The following is a 20048-nucleotide window of genomic DNA, read 5'->3' on the forward strand; positions in this document are numbered from 1 at the left end:
CGTGCCTGTTTTCACTTTTCCCTGCCGTAGATACAACATTACAACGAGTCTATATCCGTTTGAAGGGGACAACATCTATAAGCTATTTGAGAACATTGGGAAGGGAGACTACAGTGTTCCTGAGGAGTGTGGCCCCTCCCTGTCAGACCTATTGCAAGGTGAGGCTGGCCATGATGACTGACTTAGCTGTTCATTCAGCTCATCACTTTACACTGCACTCTGTCAAAGTGGATCACTCCGGTCATGGAGAGCTTTCTTCCAGGTCAACTTCAACGACCCAATGCAGTTCCTCATGGTCTAAATGGAAGATCGTCTGAATGTTACTGCTGGGCTGGAGGGGAAAAAACAGCACACTGCTATTTATCCATCCTTCTGCGTTAGTCAGGGGAGTCACTGGACTAGACTGAGAAATGCCCTGTGGCGTTGCCTGAGCTTGTCCAGTAGATGGCACCATGACGTTGACTCTGTCATAATCGGAGGCCTGTAATCTATGCAGAATGCATTAGTGGAAGATTTGGGGTTTCTCAGGGCAGGCTTGGTTACAGCTAGATATGTTCACGTTTTAGTTAGCCTAACGCTTTTCTTGACCTAATTCTCCTAACCTGCCATGTGAATTGTCCTAACCTGCCATGTGAATTCTCATAACCTGCTGCAAAGAGTTACTTCTGCTAGTCTAAACTGGTGTGCCTGCCCTGAGAAGTGTGTTCAGAATAACGCGATACTCCACAACCTGCACTCTAATGAAATTCTTCTGCACACTTTCCCATTGATATAGGAACAGCAGTGGACTATTAAAATGGCCTCGGCAAAGGACGGATGTGTATTCACCTAACCTCTGCAGTCACTAAACTAGGTCCACTGCTTGCAGCCCTGCACTTAAAGTTGTGACTATGCATGGGCATACTGTACAACCACAGACAATGAGATTTGGCCTTGGGGACTTCAGTGATAAAAGGGATATATTTTATTCAGAGAAGAGAAATATAAGGACACCTTGTGGTGCAGACTAGATGCATCAAAATGAAATAAACTAGAAATGGTACGCTGGAAACCGAGAAATCATATTCTAATTTTTGTATTGGTGTTCAGTAAGGTTTTTGTTCATCCTTGTGACATGTAGAAGTGTGTGTGCACAGTAGTATTTGTATTACATTAAAAGCCTCGAAGTAGTGATTATCTAGGCATTCTAGAAAGTACTGAATCACTTTCTAACCACAAAGGCACAGTTGATCTGATTGGTATTGAAGGGATTAGGGCATTAGGTTAATAGCAATGGGTAGCGTAGGACAGGGCAAAGGTTTTCCTCTGCAGTAGAGCCTTGCCTGCAACGCCCATCATAGCTTTCCAATAAGACCCACACACATCTTGTGAACGAGACTAGATTCAGAATGGAATCGTTTTCATCGTCAAACTTCTTTGTAGTCAAAGCAATGCTTGATCTACAATGAAAGCTTATCAATAGTCGTAGAAACGGGTTTCTGTTGCTTTAGGCAGCTCTGTCATTGACTGCGGCGGTCCATTTTCCTCTTGATGTGTGACGTATAGATGTGTCTGGAGACGCAGCCCAGGTCTGAGAGCTAGCCTGCAATTACCGTCTCTAAAATAAGCTCCCTGCCTGGCACAAAAGGTGTCCTTCAGCACCCCCATGAATAGCATCAGCACGCATGGCGTACTTCAAATGTACATCGCGTCATCAGTGAAGCAGCGCTTAATGCAAAAGTGTTGATTTTTTTTTTGCCCCTTTTTCTCCCCAGTTTTGTGATATCCATTTGGTAGATAGTCTTGTCCCATTGCTGTACGGACTCTGGAGAGGTGAAGGTCGAGAGCCGATCGTCCTCCAAAACAAGACCCTGCCAAGACGCACTGCTTCTTGACACACTGCTCGCTTAACCCGGAGGCCAGTTGTATCAATGTGTCGGAGGAAACACCATACACCTGGCGACCGTGTGCATGCGCCTGGCCCGCCACAGGAATCGCTAGTGCGTGATGGGACAAGGACATCCCAGCCGGCCAAACCCTTCCCTAACCCGGATGACGCTGGGCCAATTGTGCATCGCCTCATGGGTCTCCCGGGTCGCGTCCGGCTGCGACACAGCCCGTTATCGAACCAGGAGCAAAAGTCATTTTTGAAGATGTGAATTACTGCTTTAGTGTAGGCTAGGGTTGAATATTTTCCCGGTATTTTAGAAATGTTCCATCCCGAGAATAAATGTCCTCCGAGTATTTCCCGACAAAACCGGATGTGTCATTCAAAAGCATATAAATACATCTGGATTTGATTAGAGTTTTGATCAACATGAACATTCAAGCCGGGTGCTAGTTGAGCCTAATGAACCATATATTAAATACATTTTATGAGCCCTACATTAAATTACATTTTAATGAGCACAAGCCCAAATGATTGTGCAGTTATCAAATAATATATGATATAGGCTGCTGCACATTACGCACGACAGAAAAGCCCATAGATGTAGCTGGTTACATGCTCTCTTGGGGAAATAAATGAAACTAGCTCCAGTAGGCTAATCTTTTTGAGTGTGAACTCTATTCTATGGACTGAAATTAGACCCATCATTCAAACCATAATAAAGTAGGGAGAGAACATGTGATTCTGGTGCAGCAAATTTACAAGTATAGGCTAGCAAATTTGATTTAGATTTGGAAATATATGGCCTATTTGTATAATTAGTAGGCTGACCCATATTTCCCCTAATGTTATTAGCTACCTCTTTCTCTCTGTTGCTTCATTCCTTCCTCACTTTCAACAGTTTAAATTAAATATGTTTTGTCGTCCTTATCTTAATTATTCTAATGACATCAATGAATAATATAATTAGATGCAGAAGGCTTTCACTTCTCATCACGAAGATTGATTGAATGGTTATGGGTCTGAACAAATAACTGCTATAGCCTATACCCATCACGCGTCCGCTCTTCTTTCAAACTACCCGTGAGTTCTATTGGCTGCTGTATTCAACTTTCAAACTACCCGTGAGTTCTATTGGCTGCTGTATTCAACTTTCAAACTACCCGTGAGTTCTATTGGCTGCTGTATTCAACTTTCAAACTACCCGTGAGTTCTATTGGCTGCTGTATTCAACTTTCAAACTACCCGTGAGTTCTATTGGCTGCTGTATTCAACTTTCAAACTACCCGTGAGTTCTATTGGCTGCTGTATTCAACTTTCAAACTACCCGTGAGTTCTATTGACTGCTGTATTCAACATTCAAACTACCCGTGAGTTCTATTGGCTGCTGTAGTCAACATTCAGTGAAAAAGAACTTGTGTCCCCGTTCAAATAGTCTTGGTGTAAGATATGCAACAACAACAAAAAGTCAAGCAACCTATTCTAGTCTAGCTTTTCTTACATGGGACTGCAAGAGCTAAGGAGAGGCCATGGGAGAACACGCATGTTGCGTTAGAGACACAGGCTACAAGTTAGAAGCATATTATTCATAGCCCATTATTAATTAGCTAAATATAAGGTTAATACTGCATAGAATGTATTACCTGAAATGGGTAGGCTAGGATCTCTCTCGCACTCCTATACACAGTCACAAGTTTGGACACACCTAAGTTTTTATTTTATTTAACATTGTAGAATAATAGTGAAGACCTAAACTATGAAATAACACACATGGAATCATGAAGTAACCAAAAAAGAGAAAGAAATCAAAATATATTTGAGATTCTTCAAAGTAGGCACCCTTTGCCTTGACAGCTTTGCACACTCTTGGCATTCTCTCAACCAGCTTCATGAGATAGTCACCTGGAATGCATTTCAGTTAACAGGTGTGCCTTGTTAAGTTAATTTGTGGAATTTGTTTCCTTATTGCGTTCGAGCCAATCAGTTGATGTGACAAGGTAGGGGTGGTGTACAGAAGATAGCCCTATTTGGTAAAAGACAGAGTCCATATTATGGCAAGAACAGCTCAAATAAGCAAAGAGAACCGACAGTCCATCATTACTTCAATCCGGAAAATTTCAAGAACTTTGAAAGTTTCTTCAAGTGCAGTCGCAAAAACCATCATGCGCTATGATGAAACTGGCTCTCATGAGGACCGCCACAGGAAAGGAAGACCCAAAGTTCATTAGAGTTAACTGCACCTCAGATTGCAGCCCAAATAAATGCTTCACAGAGTTCAAGTAAGACACATCTCAACATCAACTGTTCAGAGGAGACTGCGTGAATCAGGCCTTCATGGTTGAATTGCTGCAAAGAAACCACTACTAAAGGACACCAATAAGAAGACTTGCTTGGGCCAAGGAACACGAGCAATGGACATTAGACCGGTGGAAGTCTGTCCTTTTGGTCTGAGAACAAATTTGAGATTTTTGGTTCCAACCGCTTTGTCTTTGTGAGACGCAAAGTAGGTGAACGGATGATCTTCGTATGAATAGGTCCCACCGTGAAGCACGGAGGTGGGGGTGCTTTGCTGAAGACACTGTCTGTTTATTTAGAATTCAAGGCATGACTACCACAGCATTCTGCAGCGATACGCCATCATATCTGGTTTGCACTTAGTCCCACTATCATTTGTTTTTCAACAGGACAATGACCCAAAACACACCTCCAGGCTGTGTAAGGGCTATTCTAAAGTTTTTTTATTAAATTGTTTTATTTCCTCATCAATCGACACACAATACCCCAAATGGGTTTTAGATTTTCTTTGCAAATTTATTCAAAATAAAATACCAATACATTTACATTTACATAAGTATTCAGACCCTTTACTCATTATTGTGTTGAAGCACATTTTGGCAGCAATTGGGTATGATGCTACAAGCTTGGCACACGTATTTGGGGAGTTTCTCCTATTCTTCTCTGCAGGTCCCCTCAAGCTCTGTCAGGATGGATGGGAAGTGTCGCTGCACAGCCATTTTCAGGTCTCTCCAGAGATTTTCAATCGGGTTTAAGTCCGGTCTCTGGGTTGGCCACTCAAGGACATTCAGACTTGTCCCGAAGGCACTCCTGCGTTGTGTTGGCTTTGTGCTTAGGGTCGTTGTCCTGCTGGAAGGTGAACCTTTGCCCACAGTCTGAGGTCCTGAGTGCTCTGGAGTAGGTTACTTTGTTCTTGCCCTCAATCCTGACTAGTCTCCCAGTCCCTGCTGCTGAAAAATATCCACACAGCATGATTCTGCCACCACCATGCTTCACCGTAGGGATAGTTTTGGCCTGGTGATGAGCGGTGTCTGGTTTCCTCCAGACGTGACACTTTTGGCAAATTCCAAGCCGGCTGCCATGTGCCTTTTTACTGAGGAGTGACATCCATCTGGCCACTCTACTATAAAGGACAGATTGGTGGAGTGGTGCAGAGATAGAAGGTTCTCCCATCTCCACAGAGGAACTCTAGAGCTCTGTCAGAGTGACCATCGGGTTCTTGGTCTCCTCCCTGACCAAGGCCCTTCTCCCCTGATTGCTCAGTTTGGCAGGGCGGCCAGCTCTAGGAAGAGTCTTGGTGGTCCTAAACATCTTCCGTTTAAGAATGATGGAGACCACTGTGTTCTTGGGCACCTTTTTTTAATACTGCAGAAATGTTTTCGTACCCTTGCCCAGATCTGTGCCTCCACCCAATCCTGTCTTGGAGCTCTACGGACAATTCATTTGACCTCATGGCCTGGTTTTTGCTCTGACATGGACCCTTTTTATATAAAGGGGTGTGTGCCTTTCCAAATCAAACTTTATTTGCCACAAGTGTAGACTTTACTGTGAAATGCTTACTTACAAGCCCTTAACCAAGAAGAAAATATTTACCTAGTAGGCTAAAATAAAAAGTAACACAATAAGAATAACAGGAATGAGGCTATATACAGGGGGCACCGATACCGAGTTGGTGTGCGGGAGTACAGCCTAGTTGAGGTAATCTGTTGAGTCTCATAGCAAATGGTCTGAATACTTTCAGTTTTTTTATTTTAACTCTGCAGCTGCAATTAAAATAAGAATTATCTTTACAATTTAAAAAAATAAGGTGACCCCCGACATCCAGATGGAGATTGGTAAATTAGACACACATTCGGTCTTCATAGTACTGTAGCATCAGCTATGCTGCAGCAAATGTAGGCCTACCTGTCAAAAAAAGGGAAAAGAGACCATGATAGGTCTACATGCGTTGTGAACTGCGCTCCATAGTGAAATGAGCTGACTCCCCACCCTGAGCGTTGATTCACCATACAGAGGCTGTAGAGAAGCCACATTTAGACAGAGCATAACATTTAACAGTTCCATTTCACGCCATGCTGTTCATACAAATAATTGATTATTATTTATTGGTTTCTGGCAGTTATTTAACCCGGGAAAAAGGTTTTGGGCGGTTAATCTCGGTAGAAGGGTTCCCGCCTTTCAGGCCTAGTGTAGGCTAATCAATATATGAGAGAGATCACATTTATTATTTCTTTGCTGCAGCACTGTGGGAACCTTATTGTGGCATTTTACGATGCTCTAGTGACATTTTGTTATTGTATTTGTATTGTGGGCAGTTCATGTCTCCATTGTCTGTCCTGGGATAGCCTCCACCTTGTCTTTGCAGCTGGCTACGGCATAGTAAGTATGGAGAGAAAGATGGGCTGTAGTAAGGATGGGGAAATGCAGATCCTTATAGGGCTGTTAGTGCTTTGATTCGGCGTAGAGGGTTTAATTCGGCGTAGGTGATAGGTTCCCTGTTTCTTGCCGTCTCCTAACAGATGTGGTATACAGTGAAATGTTTTCTCTTCCTCTATAGAATACATTTATTCCCCCCATTTCTTATTTTCTCCACCGTTCCTCTGTTCTTACATTCTGCTTGTTTGTCTTTACCAGGAATGCTTGAATATGATCCCGTCAAGAGGTTTTCCATACAGCACATCAGGCAACACAAGTAAGTGACTGAAGTAATCCATGTTGAAAATAGACCAAAGTCTTTACTTTAATTTCTTTCATCTTCTGATTCGATTGAACTTAAATGGCCGTCACCCTGACCATGCCACAGTCCATACAGAAGGCTGTGCTCTCTTTGCCCTTAGCGATGCTGTGAACCCTGTCACTGTTAGTATCAGACTGATCTAGAGTTCCACACAGAGTTAGAATGACTGTGGTGTGATTCTCTGGTTCCACTGCTCTTCCAGCATCGGGGACAGACCGACTGAGACATGAGGTAGCAGATGTAGCCACACTGTGTTCATATTAATGGCTGAGAGTGAATGTAATGGGATCGAACACATGGAAATTATGTTTATGATGCATTTGATAAAGTTCCAGCTATTACTATGAGCCCTACTATGAACCCTACTATGAGCCCTAAGGTGCCACCAGCAGCCTTCAACCTCAGAAAATAACAGAAAATGCCTTGGAGAGACTTCAGATTACTGATCTGTGTGTGTGTTCTTCAGAAAATGGGTAATTTAGCATACCTTGTGGTGCAGTCTAGCTGCTTCAAAATGAAATGGTACACTGGAAACGGAGGAACCATATTGTTTTTTATTGGTATGCGATATTGTCTATTTCATTATCCATTGTGACATTAAAAGCCTTAATTACTAAACCCCAACATGTCCCATCATAGGCTTAATATTATTATTAGTTACACTGTCCATTTCTGAGGCTCACTGATACTGACGTGGTGCTCCGATGACGTCAGTGGATTAGAGGGAGAATGGAGGGGGAGGGGGAGAGAAGCTGTTCAAAGCATGCTGAAATCCATTTTCTCCCTTTCTGTGTGTTCAAGGAGAAGGAGACTGCAGTTTGAGAGGACTCTCTGGGTTTTAACCCTCTTAACTAAAACGAGCTCCAACGACTGCGATGAGACTTCGTTTCCATGGTTACTAATGACAGAGGCATCCTTGTGCAACAAAGGGGTTCTTGACCCTCCTGCAATTTGTGGAGCGAATGAGAGAAAAAGAGGGTGAAAGGGAAAGAAATGAACTTGAGGGATAGAGAGCGGGAGAAAAATAACCTTAATCACCCTCCTCGGCAGCCCTTCTACTGAAAGACCCTCCACAGCTGTCTCTGCTGCCTCATTTCAACTCTTTATAGCAGCACGGTGCCGTGAAGGAAAGAAAAGCAGGAAGGCAGAAGTAAACCAACCCCATTCGTCACGCTCTGAAATACACACTCCGTTTCCATATCTGGTTGGGTTGCATTAAAATGTAGCTAGGTGACGCCATATGAATACTGACTTCAGTCATGATACAAACCACTGTGGGTCAGCGTATTGGGTCGGTATAAGGCTAACCAACTGGCTTACCTAAGTAAGATGTTGTGCCAAGACTAGTTTAGTAACTACTAATACAATACCCCCTCCCTTCCATTCTTCCCCAGCTGGGTACGTAAAAAACACCCACCAACGGAGCCCCCGGTGCCCATCCCAGCCAGCGCGGAGAGCCGGGACGTGTGGCGCAGCATGACGGTGGTGCCCTACCTGGAAGACCTGCACGGCTACACCGAGGAAGAGGACCAGGAGTTCTATGACCAGGAGGATGACATCATCTACACTCAGGACTTCACTGTGCCAGGTAGGCACAGAGAGAAATACTGTGTGTGACACACACACACACACACACTAAAATATGAGTGGGAGCGAAAGAGAGAGAGAGAGAGGGACATACATACATACGGGGTCAGCGAGAGGAGTTGATATAGAGGGAGGGTAGACGTCAGTTCCATTTAAAAGGCTTGAGGAAGGAGTGTTGCAGTCTTGACAGGATTCAGTTGTCCTTTAATAGTGTATTCCACTTGTAGGTGACGTAACCAGTCTAGACTGTTAAGTGTTGTATATCATACAGCTCTGGGAAAACCCTTCTAATGGAAATGTAACATTTTCCCTCAGTTGTTGCACTGTAGACATTTTTGTCGACAGTTGCACTTCTACATCAATAAATAATCCTCTTTGCTGAGTCAGTTGGTTATAATGGCTTACGAGGATTTAAACATTTAACATGTTAGTCATTTAGCAGAGGCTCTTATCCAGAGCGACTTAGTAGTGAGTGCATACATTTTCGTACTGGTCCCCCGTGAGAATCGAACCCACAACCCTGGCGTTGCAAACGTCATGCTCTACCAATTGAGCCACACGGGACCGCCATCCGTGCAGAATTCTGAACTCGTTAGCTAGTCTTTCCTTCTTTCATAAATGTGTTGCTAGGCAACAAGGGAAATGATAACATAATGGCAGTAGTCCTTGTCGCTTTGAAGCTTGATGACCTACAAAAAAAAACATTTTCAATGGCACCACAGAGAGCTTGAATGGCAGTGGGTGAATGCATCTAATAATAGCTTACAGTGTGGGAGTATGAATGGTGATTCCAGGCACCACTCTCCCACCCACACACACGCACTCACTCAACAGTCAACACTAACTCATAACATTAGCTCAGAGCCACAATCTCTGTCTGTCTGCTAAACACACCTTAAATAAGTTGACATTTCAAACTGATTAGTTGGCACACAGCTTTGGCCTTCTGCTCTGGTATCTGTAAATGTATTGAGAAAAAAACAACTTTAAAAGGGTTTAACTGTGCAGACACAACTCCATTACCACTCTGATTGGTTGTCTCTTCTTACCATCTGCTCTCACTGGCCCAATCGCCATTGATCTTTTGACCCGACTGGTCAGAAAGATCAATAGATGAAATCTGATGAAGCAGTCAGTCACTCAACCCCACCAGAAAATCCATTTTCTTTTGACAATGTTTTGTCCCCCAGTCTCTATCTGCTTTGATATTTTAGTGCTATTGAGGAGGAAGAGTTTTATTCTAAAGGTCTCGTCTCTCTCAAAACATGTTTTTATAAATGCGCTTTCTACATGATGAAAGCAGTAGATTATCTGAAGGTGGTGTGTGATTGCCTCTGCAGATGTTCATGGTGTTTGTCTCTGTGTTTGTGTTGACCGGCCTATATTCTCTCTCTCTGTCCTCCAGGGCAGGTACCAGAGGAGGATTTGGATGAGGCTGAGGTGGATCTGAGCCGGGCCCAGGCCAAGCCTGTGTGTGTAAACGGGACGGAGAGCAAGGCCAAGCCAGAGCGCAGGTCCTCCTCCTCATCCAATCCCTCCCGCAAAGGAGTCTCCACAGCCAGCAAGATACGCAAGTTCTCCACCTGCAAACAGCAATGACCCCACCTCAACAACCCATCTGGTGAGAAGGGTGTGTGTGTAGGTTTGTGTGTCGCAAGGTTATTGTAGGAAATTAAAACTAATCCTGATTTTTTTTTTTTTCGTAAACTGAAATAAAATAATTAACAAACCCGTTTTGAAAAACTACTGGACTACTTTGACTCCAACTAACTAAAATAAAAACCATCATGAATTATGTTCGGTTGAAGTTTCCCCTGAACTTCTGGGAAACATCCAATGGGTTTTCAAGCTATTAAAAACATATATTTTTTTAAGATTCTGAATCTGGTGGGTAAATGCTGCCAGGTGATAGGCCTATTTGAAACATCCCTATCTTGTGCATCACTCACTAGCTGTTGCGTGCTAACGGGGAAGTAATCTGCTAGCCAAAGGGCTGGCGTGGAGTGTGAACAATGGCGACAGCAAACCCTAAACCACCAGTGGGTCAGTTGACCATATTTCTATTACCAGTCTCGGCGCTAATCCTTTTAAAGTCCCATTGAGATTGACTTTCTCATTTAAACTAGGGCTGTCAAAGTTACCACATTAACACGGGAGCGGTTTATCAGCGGAAACTTTTTTCTTCAATGCACGGAACCTTTTTTTAAGCGCACATGTTTCCTCACTGACCCTTTTAAGCGCAGAACGGATCACAGCTTCAGCACAGATGGAACAATGAGCCAGATATTTCACCGGATGTATACATGTGAAGCATCTAGTTGGTGTTTCCACTCACTACCAAATATGGTAATGAAAGGAAGCCCAGTGGGAGAAGATGGAGCGAGATGGATTTTGGCCGACGTTCTGTGAATTTTCTCATCGATTAAACATATCTCAATACAGTTTTCTGTTTCCAAAACTAGAATCCGTTAGAATCTGAGTGGACTTAAGTTTTGTAGATTTTACCCTTTGCCAAAGTAATTTTAAAAAATGCCGTTCTTTAGGAGCGCACGGGCGAATTTAGTTATTGGCGTTCCCTAACGGAAATATGCAAATGCATGCTAGAACGCACTAATAGGACCTCGCTAGCTCTTGCTTGGGTCTGCCCACTATGATTAATTTTCTCCCATTGGAAATGACTGGCTGTGATCTACACTATACATCCAAAAGTATTGGGACACCCCTTCAAGTTATTGGATTCGTCTGTCCTCGGTTGCAGCACTCACTACCAAGTTTCAAACTGCCTCTGAAAGATACCTCAGCACAAGAACTGTTTGTCGGGAGCTTAATGAAATGGGTTTCCATAATTTTGGAATGAGTTGTTCGGTGAACAGGTGTCCACTTACTTTTGGTCATGTAGTGTACCTTGGGCTAGTAATAAACATTTGGCTTCAGTCAATGTTTGTGTCTTTAAAAATCTAATGTTATTGGTCACATACACATGGTTAGCAGATGTTAATGCGAGTGTAGTGAAATGCTTGTGCCTCTAGTTTCCACAGTGCAGTAAAATCTAACTAGTAATCTAACAAATTCACAACAATTATACAAATGTAAAGGGATGAATAAGACTTAAATATATGGATGAGCGATGACAGGCAGATGGTGTAGAATACAGTATATACAGTTGAAGTCGAAGTTTACATACACCTTAGCCAAATACATTTAAACTCAGTTTTTCACAATTCCTGACATTTTAATCCTAGTAAAAATGCCCTGTCTTGCCCTGTCACCGTGATACAGTGAAATAATCTGTCTAAACAATTGTTGGAAAAATTACTTGCCTCAAGTACAAAGTAGATGTCCTAACCGACTTGCCAAAAATATAGTTTGTCAACAAGAAATTTGTGGAGTGGTTGATAAAGGAGTTTTAATGACTCCAACCTAAGTGTATGTGATCTTCCGACTTCAACTGTACATGAGATGAGTAATGTAGGATATGTAAACATGATTAAAAGTGGCATTATTTAAAGTGACTAGCGATACCTCTATGTGAACATTATTAAAGTGCCGTTATTAAAGTGACTGATGCCTTTATTAAGTCTGTTTATTTAAGTGGCCAGTGATTTTAGTCTATGTTGGCAGCAGCATCTCTGTGTTAGTGATGGCTGTTTAACAGTCTGATGGCCTTGAGATAGAAGCTGTTTTTCAGTCTCTCGGTCCCGCTTTGATGCACCTGTACTGACCTCGCCTTCTGGATGATAACGGGGTGAACAGGCATGATGATTTTACAGCGCTAAAGACCGTGTGCCTCTAGCCAAAATCATGTCAAAGTTAAGGCCAATATTACCGGGGCGCTTTCTTTCTGCCACGGATTCGTGCGCATGTCGCTGGCCGTTTTAAACTACTCACGAGACGCTATTTTTGGTGTTTCATAAAACTACATTGGTTTAGCTAGCTAGTCATGTTACCTACCTAGCTAGCAAACTGAGAACTTGATCACTGACTAGGCTTTGCACTAATTTAGATGGCAAAGGAAGAACTGCAAAGGCAATAGGCTACTCAGAGATCCGTTTAAAGAGTGGGGTGTGTGAGAGCGTGAGTAAGTGGGCGAGTTCGTTTTGCATGGCCCGGTGCCCCGGGTGGGTGGAGATTTCACTTAAGGACCAATTTGAATGGTCTAAAATGTGCCAACTCCGCCTACCCAGTGCACCAGTCCATGCAAAACGAACTCACCCAGTTAAAGGGTTTGGGTGGGAGAATGTGTAGGACTGTATGTGTAAAGTTTATCTGAACAGTACATATGATTAGAGTAATTCCTAACATTGGTTGGACAAGTTATTTTTTCCCCCTAGTCGCTCATTTAGAATGCTTTAAGTGTGTGTGTGTGTGTGTGTGTGCATTCAACTTCAAGCACATTCATAAGAGGGAGAAGGCCTACTCAACATTGGGTGCTTCAATGGCTTTCTGTTCGTAACCTTTGTGTTTATGGTGAACTAGAAGGCAAGAAGTGACATCCCAAAAAACAACTATTCATCACATAAATGGTTGCTAGCCTCCCATGTATATGCTACTTTCTGTCCTTAACACTAAAAATAAACAAAATAATAGAAACAAATGAAATAAGAATGTTTTTCTCAAAGTAAATAAACTAGTAAATCAGGTCAGAAAGCTAACAAACTAAACAATTTAAAAAATATATATTATCAACTATAATAACCGTGTGTGTGTACAGTCGTGGCCAAAAGTTGAGAATGACACAAATATTCATTTTCAGTCTGCTGCCTCAGTTTGTATGATGGCAATTTGCATATACTCCAGAATGTTATGAAGAGTGATCAGATGAATTGCAATTAATTGCAAAGTCCCTCTTTGTCATGCAAATGAACTGAATCCCTAAAAAACATTTCCACTGCATTTCAGCCCTGCCAGAAAAGGACCAGCTGACATCATGTCAGTGATTCTCTCGATAACACAGGTGTGAGTGTTGACGAGGACAAGGCTGGAGATCACTCTATTACGCTGACTGAGTTCGAATAACAGACTGGAAGCTTCAAAAGGAGGGTGGTGCTTGGAATCATTGTTCTTCCTCTGTCAATCATGGTTACCTTCAAGGAAACACGTGCCGTCATCATTGCTTTGCACAAAAAGGGCTTCACAGGCAAGGATATTGGTGCCAGTAAGATTGCACCTAAATCAACCATTTATCGGATCATCAAGAACTTCAAGGAGAGCGGTTCAATTGTTGTGAAGAAGGCTTCAGGGCGCCCAAGAAAGTCCATCAGGCGCTAGAACCGTCTCCTAAAGTTGATTCGGGGCACCACCAGTACAGAGCTTGCTCAGGAATGACAGCAGGCTGGTGTGCGTGCATCTGCACGCACAGTGAGGTGAAGAGTTTTGGAGGATGGCCTGGTGTCAAGAAGGGCAGCAAAGAAGCCACTTCTCTCCAGGAAAAACATCAGGGACAGACTGATATTCTGCAAAAGGTGCAGGGATTGGACTGCTGAGGACTGGGGTAAAGTCATTTTCTCTGAAACCCCTTTCCGATTGTTTGGGACATCCGTAAAAAAGCTTGTCCAGAGAAGACGAGGTGAGCTCTACCATCAGTCCTGTGTCAAGCCAACAGTAAAGCATCCTGAGACTCATTCAAATAAAAACATTTTTTTTTTTTATTCATGTGTGGGGTTGCTTCTCAGCCAAGGGAGTGGGCTCACTCACAATTTTGCCTAAGAACACAGCCATGAAAGAATGGTCAAGAATGGTACCAACACATCCTCCTAGAGAAACTTCTCCCACCATCCAGGAACAGTTTGGTGACGAACAATGCCTTTTCCAGCAAGATTGAGCACCTTGCCATAAGCTAATAGTGATAACTAAGTGGCTCGGGGAACAAATCATCGATATTTTGGGTCCATGGCAGGAAACTCCCCAGATCTTAATCACATTGACAACTTGTGGTCAATCCTCAAAAGGTGGATAGACAAACAAAACCCCACAAATTCTGACAAACTCCAAGCATTGATTAAGCAAGAATGGGCTGCCATCAGTCAGGATGTGGCCCAGAAGTTAATTGACAGCATGCCAGGGTAGATTGCAGAGGTCTTGAAAAAGAATGGTCAACACTGCAAATATTGACTCTTTGCATCAATTTCATGTAATTGTCAATAAAAGCCTTTGACACGTATGAAATGCTTGTAATTATAATTCTGTAGTAACATCTGACAAATCTCTAAAGTCACTGAAGCAGCAAACTTTGTGGAAATTAATATTTGTGTCATTCTCAAAACTGTTGGCCACGACTGTAGGTGTGATATTTTAAGCACTCTTGCAAAAATATTTACCCTCACCGGTCCACCTGTGTGGGAAGGCAGGGAGAAGGGGAAGGGAGGGAGACTGGGAAGGCAGGGAGAAAGGGAAGGGAAGAGATGAGAGAAACTGATTCAAGGCTTCTCTGAGTCATCTCTACGACATCACTGCTCCCCAGGCATCCTCCTAGGGACTGAGGTTCACGCACACTCGCACACACCGTCTTTCCACTGGCAATCATAAAACACACGCACACACTGCAGAGCTACTTGGTTGGATATGCAGCAGTCTCTGTATTAATGTGTTATAGGGATGACTCACACTGGTCTAGATGGAGTGGGCTGCAGGCAGGATATTGTCTCTTGCTCGCTCCTGCTCGTGCTCGCGCTGCACCTCCCTCTCTCTCGCTGCATGTGCTCGCGCTGCACCTCCCTCCCTCTCGCTGCCCCTCCCTCTCACTGCCCCTCCCTCTCGCTGCCCCTCCCTCTCGCTGCCCCTCTCCCTCTCGCTGCCCCTCTCCCTCTCGCTGCCCCTCTCCCTCTCGCTGCCCCTCCCTCTCGCTGCCTCTCCCTCTCGCTGCCCCTCCCTCTCGCTGCCTCTCCCCTTTCTCTCTACCCCCCCCCCCCCCCTTTTATTCAGCTGCTTTCTGTGCTTTGCGCCGGAGGCAGAGGGACACACTGTGTGCTTTGCGCCGGAGGCAGAGGGACACACTGTGTGCTTTGCGCCGGAGGCGGAGGGACACACTGTGTGCTTTGCGCCGGAGGCGGAGGGACACACTGTGTGCTTTGCGCCGGAGGCAGAGGGACACACTGTGTGCTTTGCGCCGGAGGCAGAGGGACACACTGTGTGCTTTGCGCCGGAGGCAGAGGGACACACTGTGTGCTTTGCGCCGGAGGCAGAGGGACACACTGTGTGCTTTGCGCCGGAGGCAGAGGGACACACTGTGTGCTTTGCGCCGGAGGCAGAGGGACACACTGTGTGCTTTGCGCCGGAGGCAGAGGGACACACTGTGTGCTTTGCGCCGGAGGCAGAGGGACACACTGTGTGCTTTGCGCCGGAGGCAGAGGGACACACTGTGTGCTTTGCGCCGGAGGCAGAGGGACACACTGTGTGCTTTGCGCCGGAGGCAGAGGGACACACTGTGTGCTTTGCGCCGGAGGCAGAGGGACACACTGTGTGCTTTGCGCCGGAGGCAGAGGGACACACTGTGTGCTTTGCGCCGGAGGCAGAGGGACACACTGTGTGCTTTGCGCCGGAGGCAGAGGGACACACTGTGTGCTTTGCGCCGGAGGCAGAGGGACACACTGTGTGCTTTGCGCCGGAGGCAGAGGGACACACTGTGTGCTTTGCGCCGGAGGCAGAGGGACACACTGTGTGCTTTGCGCCGGAGGCAGAGGGACACACTGTGTGCTTTGCGCCGGAGGCAGAGGGACACACTGTGTGCTTTGCGCCGGAGGCAGAGGGACACACTGTGTGCTTTGCGCCGGAGGCAGAGGGACACACTGTGTGCTTTGCGCCGGAGGCAGAGGGACACACTGTGTGCTTTGCGCCGGAGGCAGAGGGACACACTGTGTGCTTTGCGCCGGAGGCAGAGGGACACACTGTGTGCTTTGCGCCGGAGGCAGAGGGACACACTGTGTGCTTTGCGCCGGAGGCAGAGGGACACACTGTGTGCTTTGCGCCGGAGGCAGAGGGACACACTGTGTGCTTTGCGCCGGAGGCAGAGGGACACACTGTGTGCTTTGCGCCGGAGGCAGAGGGACACACTGTGTGCTTTGCGCCGGAGGCAGAGGGACACACTGTGTGCTTTGCGCCGGAGGCAGAGGGACACACTGTGTGCTTTGCGCCGGAGGCAGAGGGACACACTGTGTGCTTTGCGCCGGAGGCAGAGGGACACACTGTGTGCTTTGCGCCGGAGGCAGAGGGACACACTGTGTGCTTTGCGCCGGAGGCAGAGGGACACACTGTGTGCTTTGCCTGTGCACATGTGACAAATAAGCCTTTGATGCTCAAATAAGGCAAAGCCCTTTAAATAGACTTCAAGTCTGTACGTCATAAATCATCCTATTTGTCATGCAATAGTTGTACAATGAAATGAACTATAATAAAAGCTTGCCTCTCTCTCCTCCTAGGTTTATCTTTCCCATCCTTGGCAAGGGTGAGAGAGAACTGCTGATGTTGTTCCTCCTGAACCATTTGGCTACAAACTATTCAAGGATGTCATGCGGAGAGATGGACAGAGAGCAGCAGAGAAAGACTGTACCCTCAAGGGTCTTTGTGTGAAGTGGCTCTTTGTGTTTCCGTTCCCCCCTCTGTTCTTTTGCTCCCTCCGTCCTCCCCTCTCAGGCTGTCCCAGAGGAGGTATGGCTGGCCGTGCAAGTCCCACCTTCGTGAACTCTGACCCCATTGGTTTTAGTTCTTAGACAACCTTTTATTTGACAGAACCTAAAGATACACGTTGTAAAAGGAATTAGGTTGATAAAGAATAGCTCTTCATTTTAACTATGAGGACAGTGATACTGATATAAAAACTGCATGCTGGATTGAACTTTGAGAAAGGGAAACTGCTGAGTTAAGGACAGACAAACAGACTGAAACCTTGGCCTCCACCCCTGGTGTGTTGGGAGGGGCTTTATTGTGTTCATTAGGTTTTGTTTATTTTTTCCAATAAATCTTTTTTTATTATTATTTATATAAAACACGTCCCAACCAAATCCTGTGTGTTGTCTGGCTCCCATTTTATTTTATATTCTGAACATACACTGAGTGTACAAAACATTAAGAACACCGTCTCTTTCTTTTAGACTATCAAGGTGAAGGCTATGATCCCTTTATAAATGTCACTTGTTAAATCCACTTCAATCAGTGTAGATGAAGGGGAGGGGATGGGTTAAATCATTATTTTTAAGCCTTGAGACATGGATTGTGTATGTGTGCCATTCAGAGGGTGAATGGGCAAGACAAAATATTTCGGTGCCTTTGAATGGGGTATGGTAGTAGGTGCCAGGCACACTGGGTTGAGTGTGTCAAGAACTGCAACGGTACTGAGTTTTTCCACACTCAGCAGTTTCCCGTTTGTATCAAGAATGGCCCACCTCCCAAAGGACATCAAGCCAACTTGGCACAACTGCAGTGGTGGAAAAAGTACCCAATTGTTGTACTTGAGTAAAAGTAAAGATACTTTTAATAGAAAATGACTCTGGTGGAAGTCACCCAGTAAAATACTACTTAAAAGTCAAAGTATTTGGATTAAAATATACCTAAGTATCAAAAGTAAGAGTAAAAATAATTTCATATTCCATATATTAAGTAAACCAGATGACATGATTTTCTTGTTTTTAAATGTATGGAGAGCCAGGGGTACACCAACACTCGGACATTATTTACTAACGAAGCATGTGTGTTTAGGCAGCAGGGTGACCAGGGATGTTCTCTTGATAAGTGTGAATTGGACTATTTTCCTGTCCTGCTAAACATTTCAAATGTAATGAGTACTTGTAGGTGTCAGGGAAACTGGTGAGAAAAGTACATTATCTTTAAGGAATATAGTAAAGTAAAAGTAGTCAAATATATGAATAGTAAAGTACAGATACCCAAAACAACTACTTAAGTAAAAAATACTTTAAAGTACTATTGAAATGCTGTTTACAGCTGTGGGAAGCATTGGAGTCAGTATGGGCCAGCATCCCTGTGGAACGCTTTCCACACCTTGTAGAGTCCATGCACTGATGAATTGAGGCTATTCTGAGGGCAAAAGGGGGTGCAACTCAATATTAGGAAGGTGTTCCTAATGTTTTGTACACAGTGTATGGTTATTCAACTGCAGGTGTTTAACGACCATGCGCTTTTGCAGTTTATTTCACACCTACACTGGCGTTGGAGTAAACACTTGCCCCAGAGGGGGATGGGGGATTGAGGGTGATTCTTGACTATGAAACTGAAATGAGGGGCTCAGAAAACATGAAATGGGTTTCATCAGACCTCAGGAAAACGGATAATATGGCGTCAGGCATCTTGTATGATTGAAAATGCACTGGTAGCCTTGTGCTGATCACGTCCCTTGAAATTCCTCACCCTATCACTCACTTCTCTCCCTCTCACCTTTTCTGTCGCCTTCCATCTTTTAATTTCTCTCACTCGCTCTCTGGTCTGACTCACCTACTCTCTCCTCTGTTGTCCTGCCCTCTCTCTTTCCTCCGCTCTCTATCCCCTCCTTCCCCTTCCTGTCTCTATGCTCTGACTCATCTGCTCCCCTCCCTCCCTATGCTCTGACTCACTCGCTCTGTGATCTATTCTCAGTGCTGGGCTGATGGAGCGGCGAGGTTGTGTAAAATGGAGACGAATGCTGCCCACGTCAGCCAGGCACTGAGAGAATCTATGCAGAGGCCAGACCAGCAAAACTGGATGAGAAACCTCACATGTACCTTTGATTAATGAAGAATTCCAGCTTTTCTGACCTTATTCTTATTAAATAAATACCATGTTAAGAAATCCTTTTTATTTCTTTACAATAATACATGGTATTTGTATTATTATTATTTTTTTAAAGGTCTGTACACTTTCAAAATCCCAGATGTTTTGTAATGCCTTGATACCTACTGTAGATTGGACCCAAAGTCTCTTTTCTTAGCCGTTGTAATTAGCCCACCCCTATTTCTCCACCATTCTGGTGATGATACTGACTGTTGTGTGATGTGGATGTCTGCATTGCATCCTCTGTTGTTCCCTAGTCATCTCTGCCATCATGGTTATTTTATTCTATTGTTCAGGAAGTGAACACATCTCCTTTCTTCTTTCTTTGCCTCTTTTGATTTATTGGGGGGGGGGAGTAAAAATCCTAAAGGAATATATACATTGGTTGGTCCCTCGACATCTACAGTACGTATCAAGGCATTACAAAACATCTGGGATTTTGAAAGTGTACAGATCTTTTTTCTCTCCACTAAATGACCAGATACATAAACAGGGACCCTTTATTCAAGGTACAACACAACTCGCCCCCTGGTTCCAGTAGGGGTACCAATGGATTTACACTGTTTTTGAGAATGATGAAGTGAACAATGTGATATGTACAAGTACTCAGTGTTTCAAGGTTTAACTCAGGTTTTCAGAAGGTACAACATTGCTTAAGCACAAGGGTCATTAAAGGGTCGTTAAATATCCCTTCCAGTGGTATTAGGGGTCATTAAATAACCCTTCCAGTGGGGTTAGGGGTCATTAAATATCCCTTCCATTGGGGTTAGGGGTCATTAAATAGCCCTTCCAGTGGGGTTAGGGGTT

At 44.5% G+C, this 20048-nt stretch overlaps 1 protein-coding gene across 1 annotated transcript in view; it reads left to right on the forward strand.

Annotated features, from left to right (window-relative positions):
• LOC110530706 (serine/threonine-protein kinase STK11) overlaps nucleotides 1-17482 on the forward strand; it is a 31225-nt gene extending 13743 nt beyond the window's left edge. Inside the window, exons 8-12 of the mRNA XM_036986367.1 lie at nucleotides 31-158; nucleotides 6797-6854; nucleotides 8294-8487; nucleotides 9892-10107; nucleotides 16901-17482. Coding sequence (XP_036842262.1) covers nucleotides 31-158; nucleotides 6797-6854; nucleotides 8294-8487; nucleotides 9892-10085 — 574 coding nt within the window. The 3' untranslated portion in view covers nucleotides 10086-10107; nucleotides 16901-17482. The remainder of the gene's footprint in view (nucleotides 1-30; nucleotides 159-6796; nucleotides 6855-8293; nucleotides 8488-9891; nucleotides 10108-16900) is intronic.
• Nucleotides 17483-20048: the final 2566 nt, after the last annotated feature.

Source organism: Oncorhynchus mykiss, chromosome 8, assembly GCF_013265735.2.
Source record: "Oncorhynchus mykiss isolate Arlee chromosome 8, USDA_OmykA_1.1, whole genome shotgun sequence".
Taxonomy (NCBI): Eukaryota; Metazoa; Chordata; class Actinopteri; order Salmoniformes; family Salmonidae; genus Oncorhynchus; species Oncorhynchus mykiss.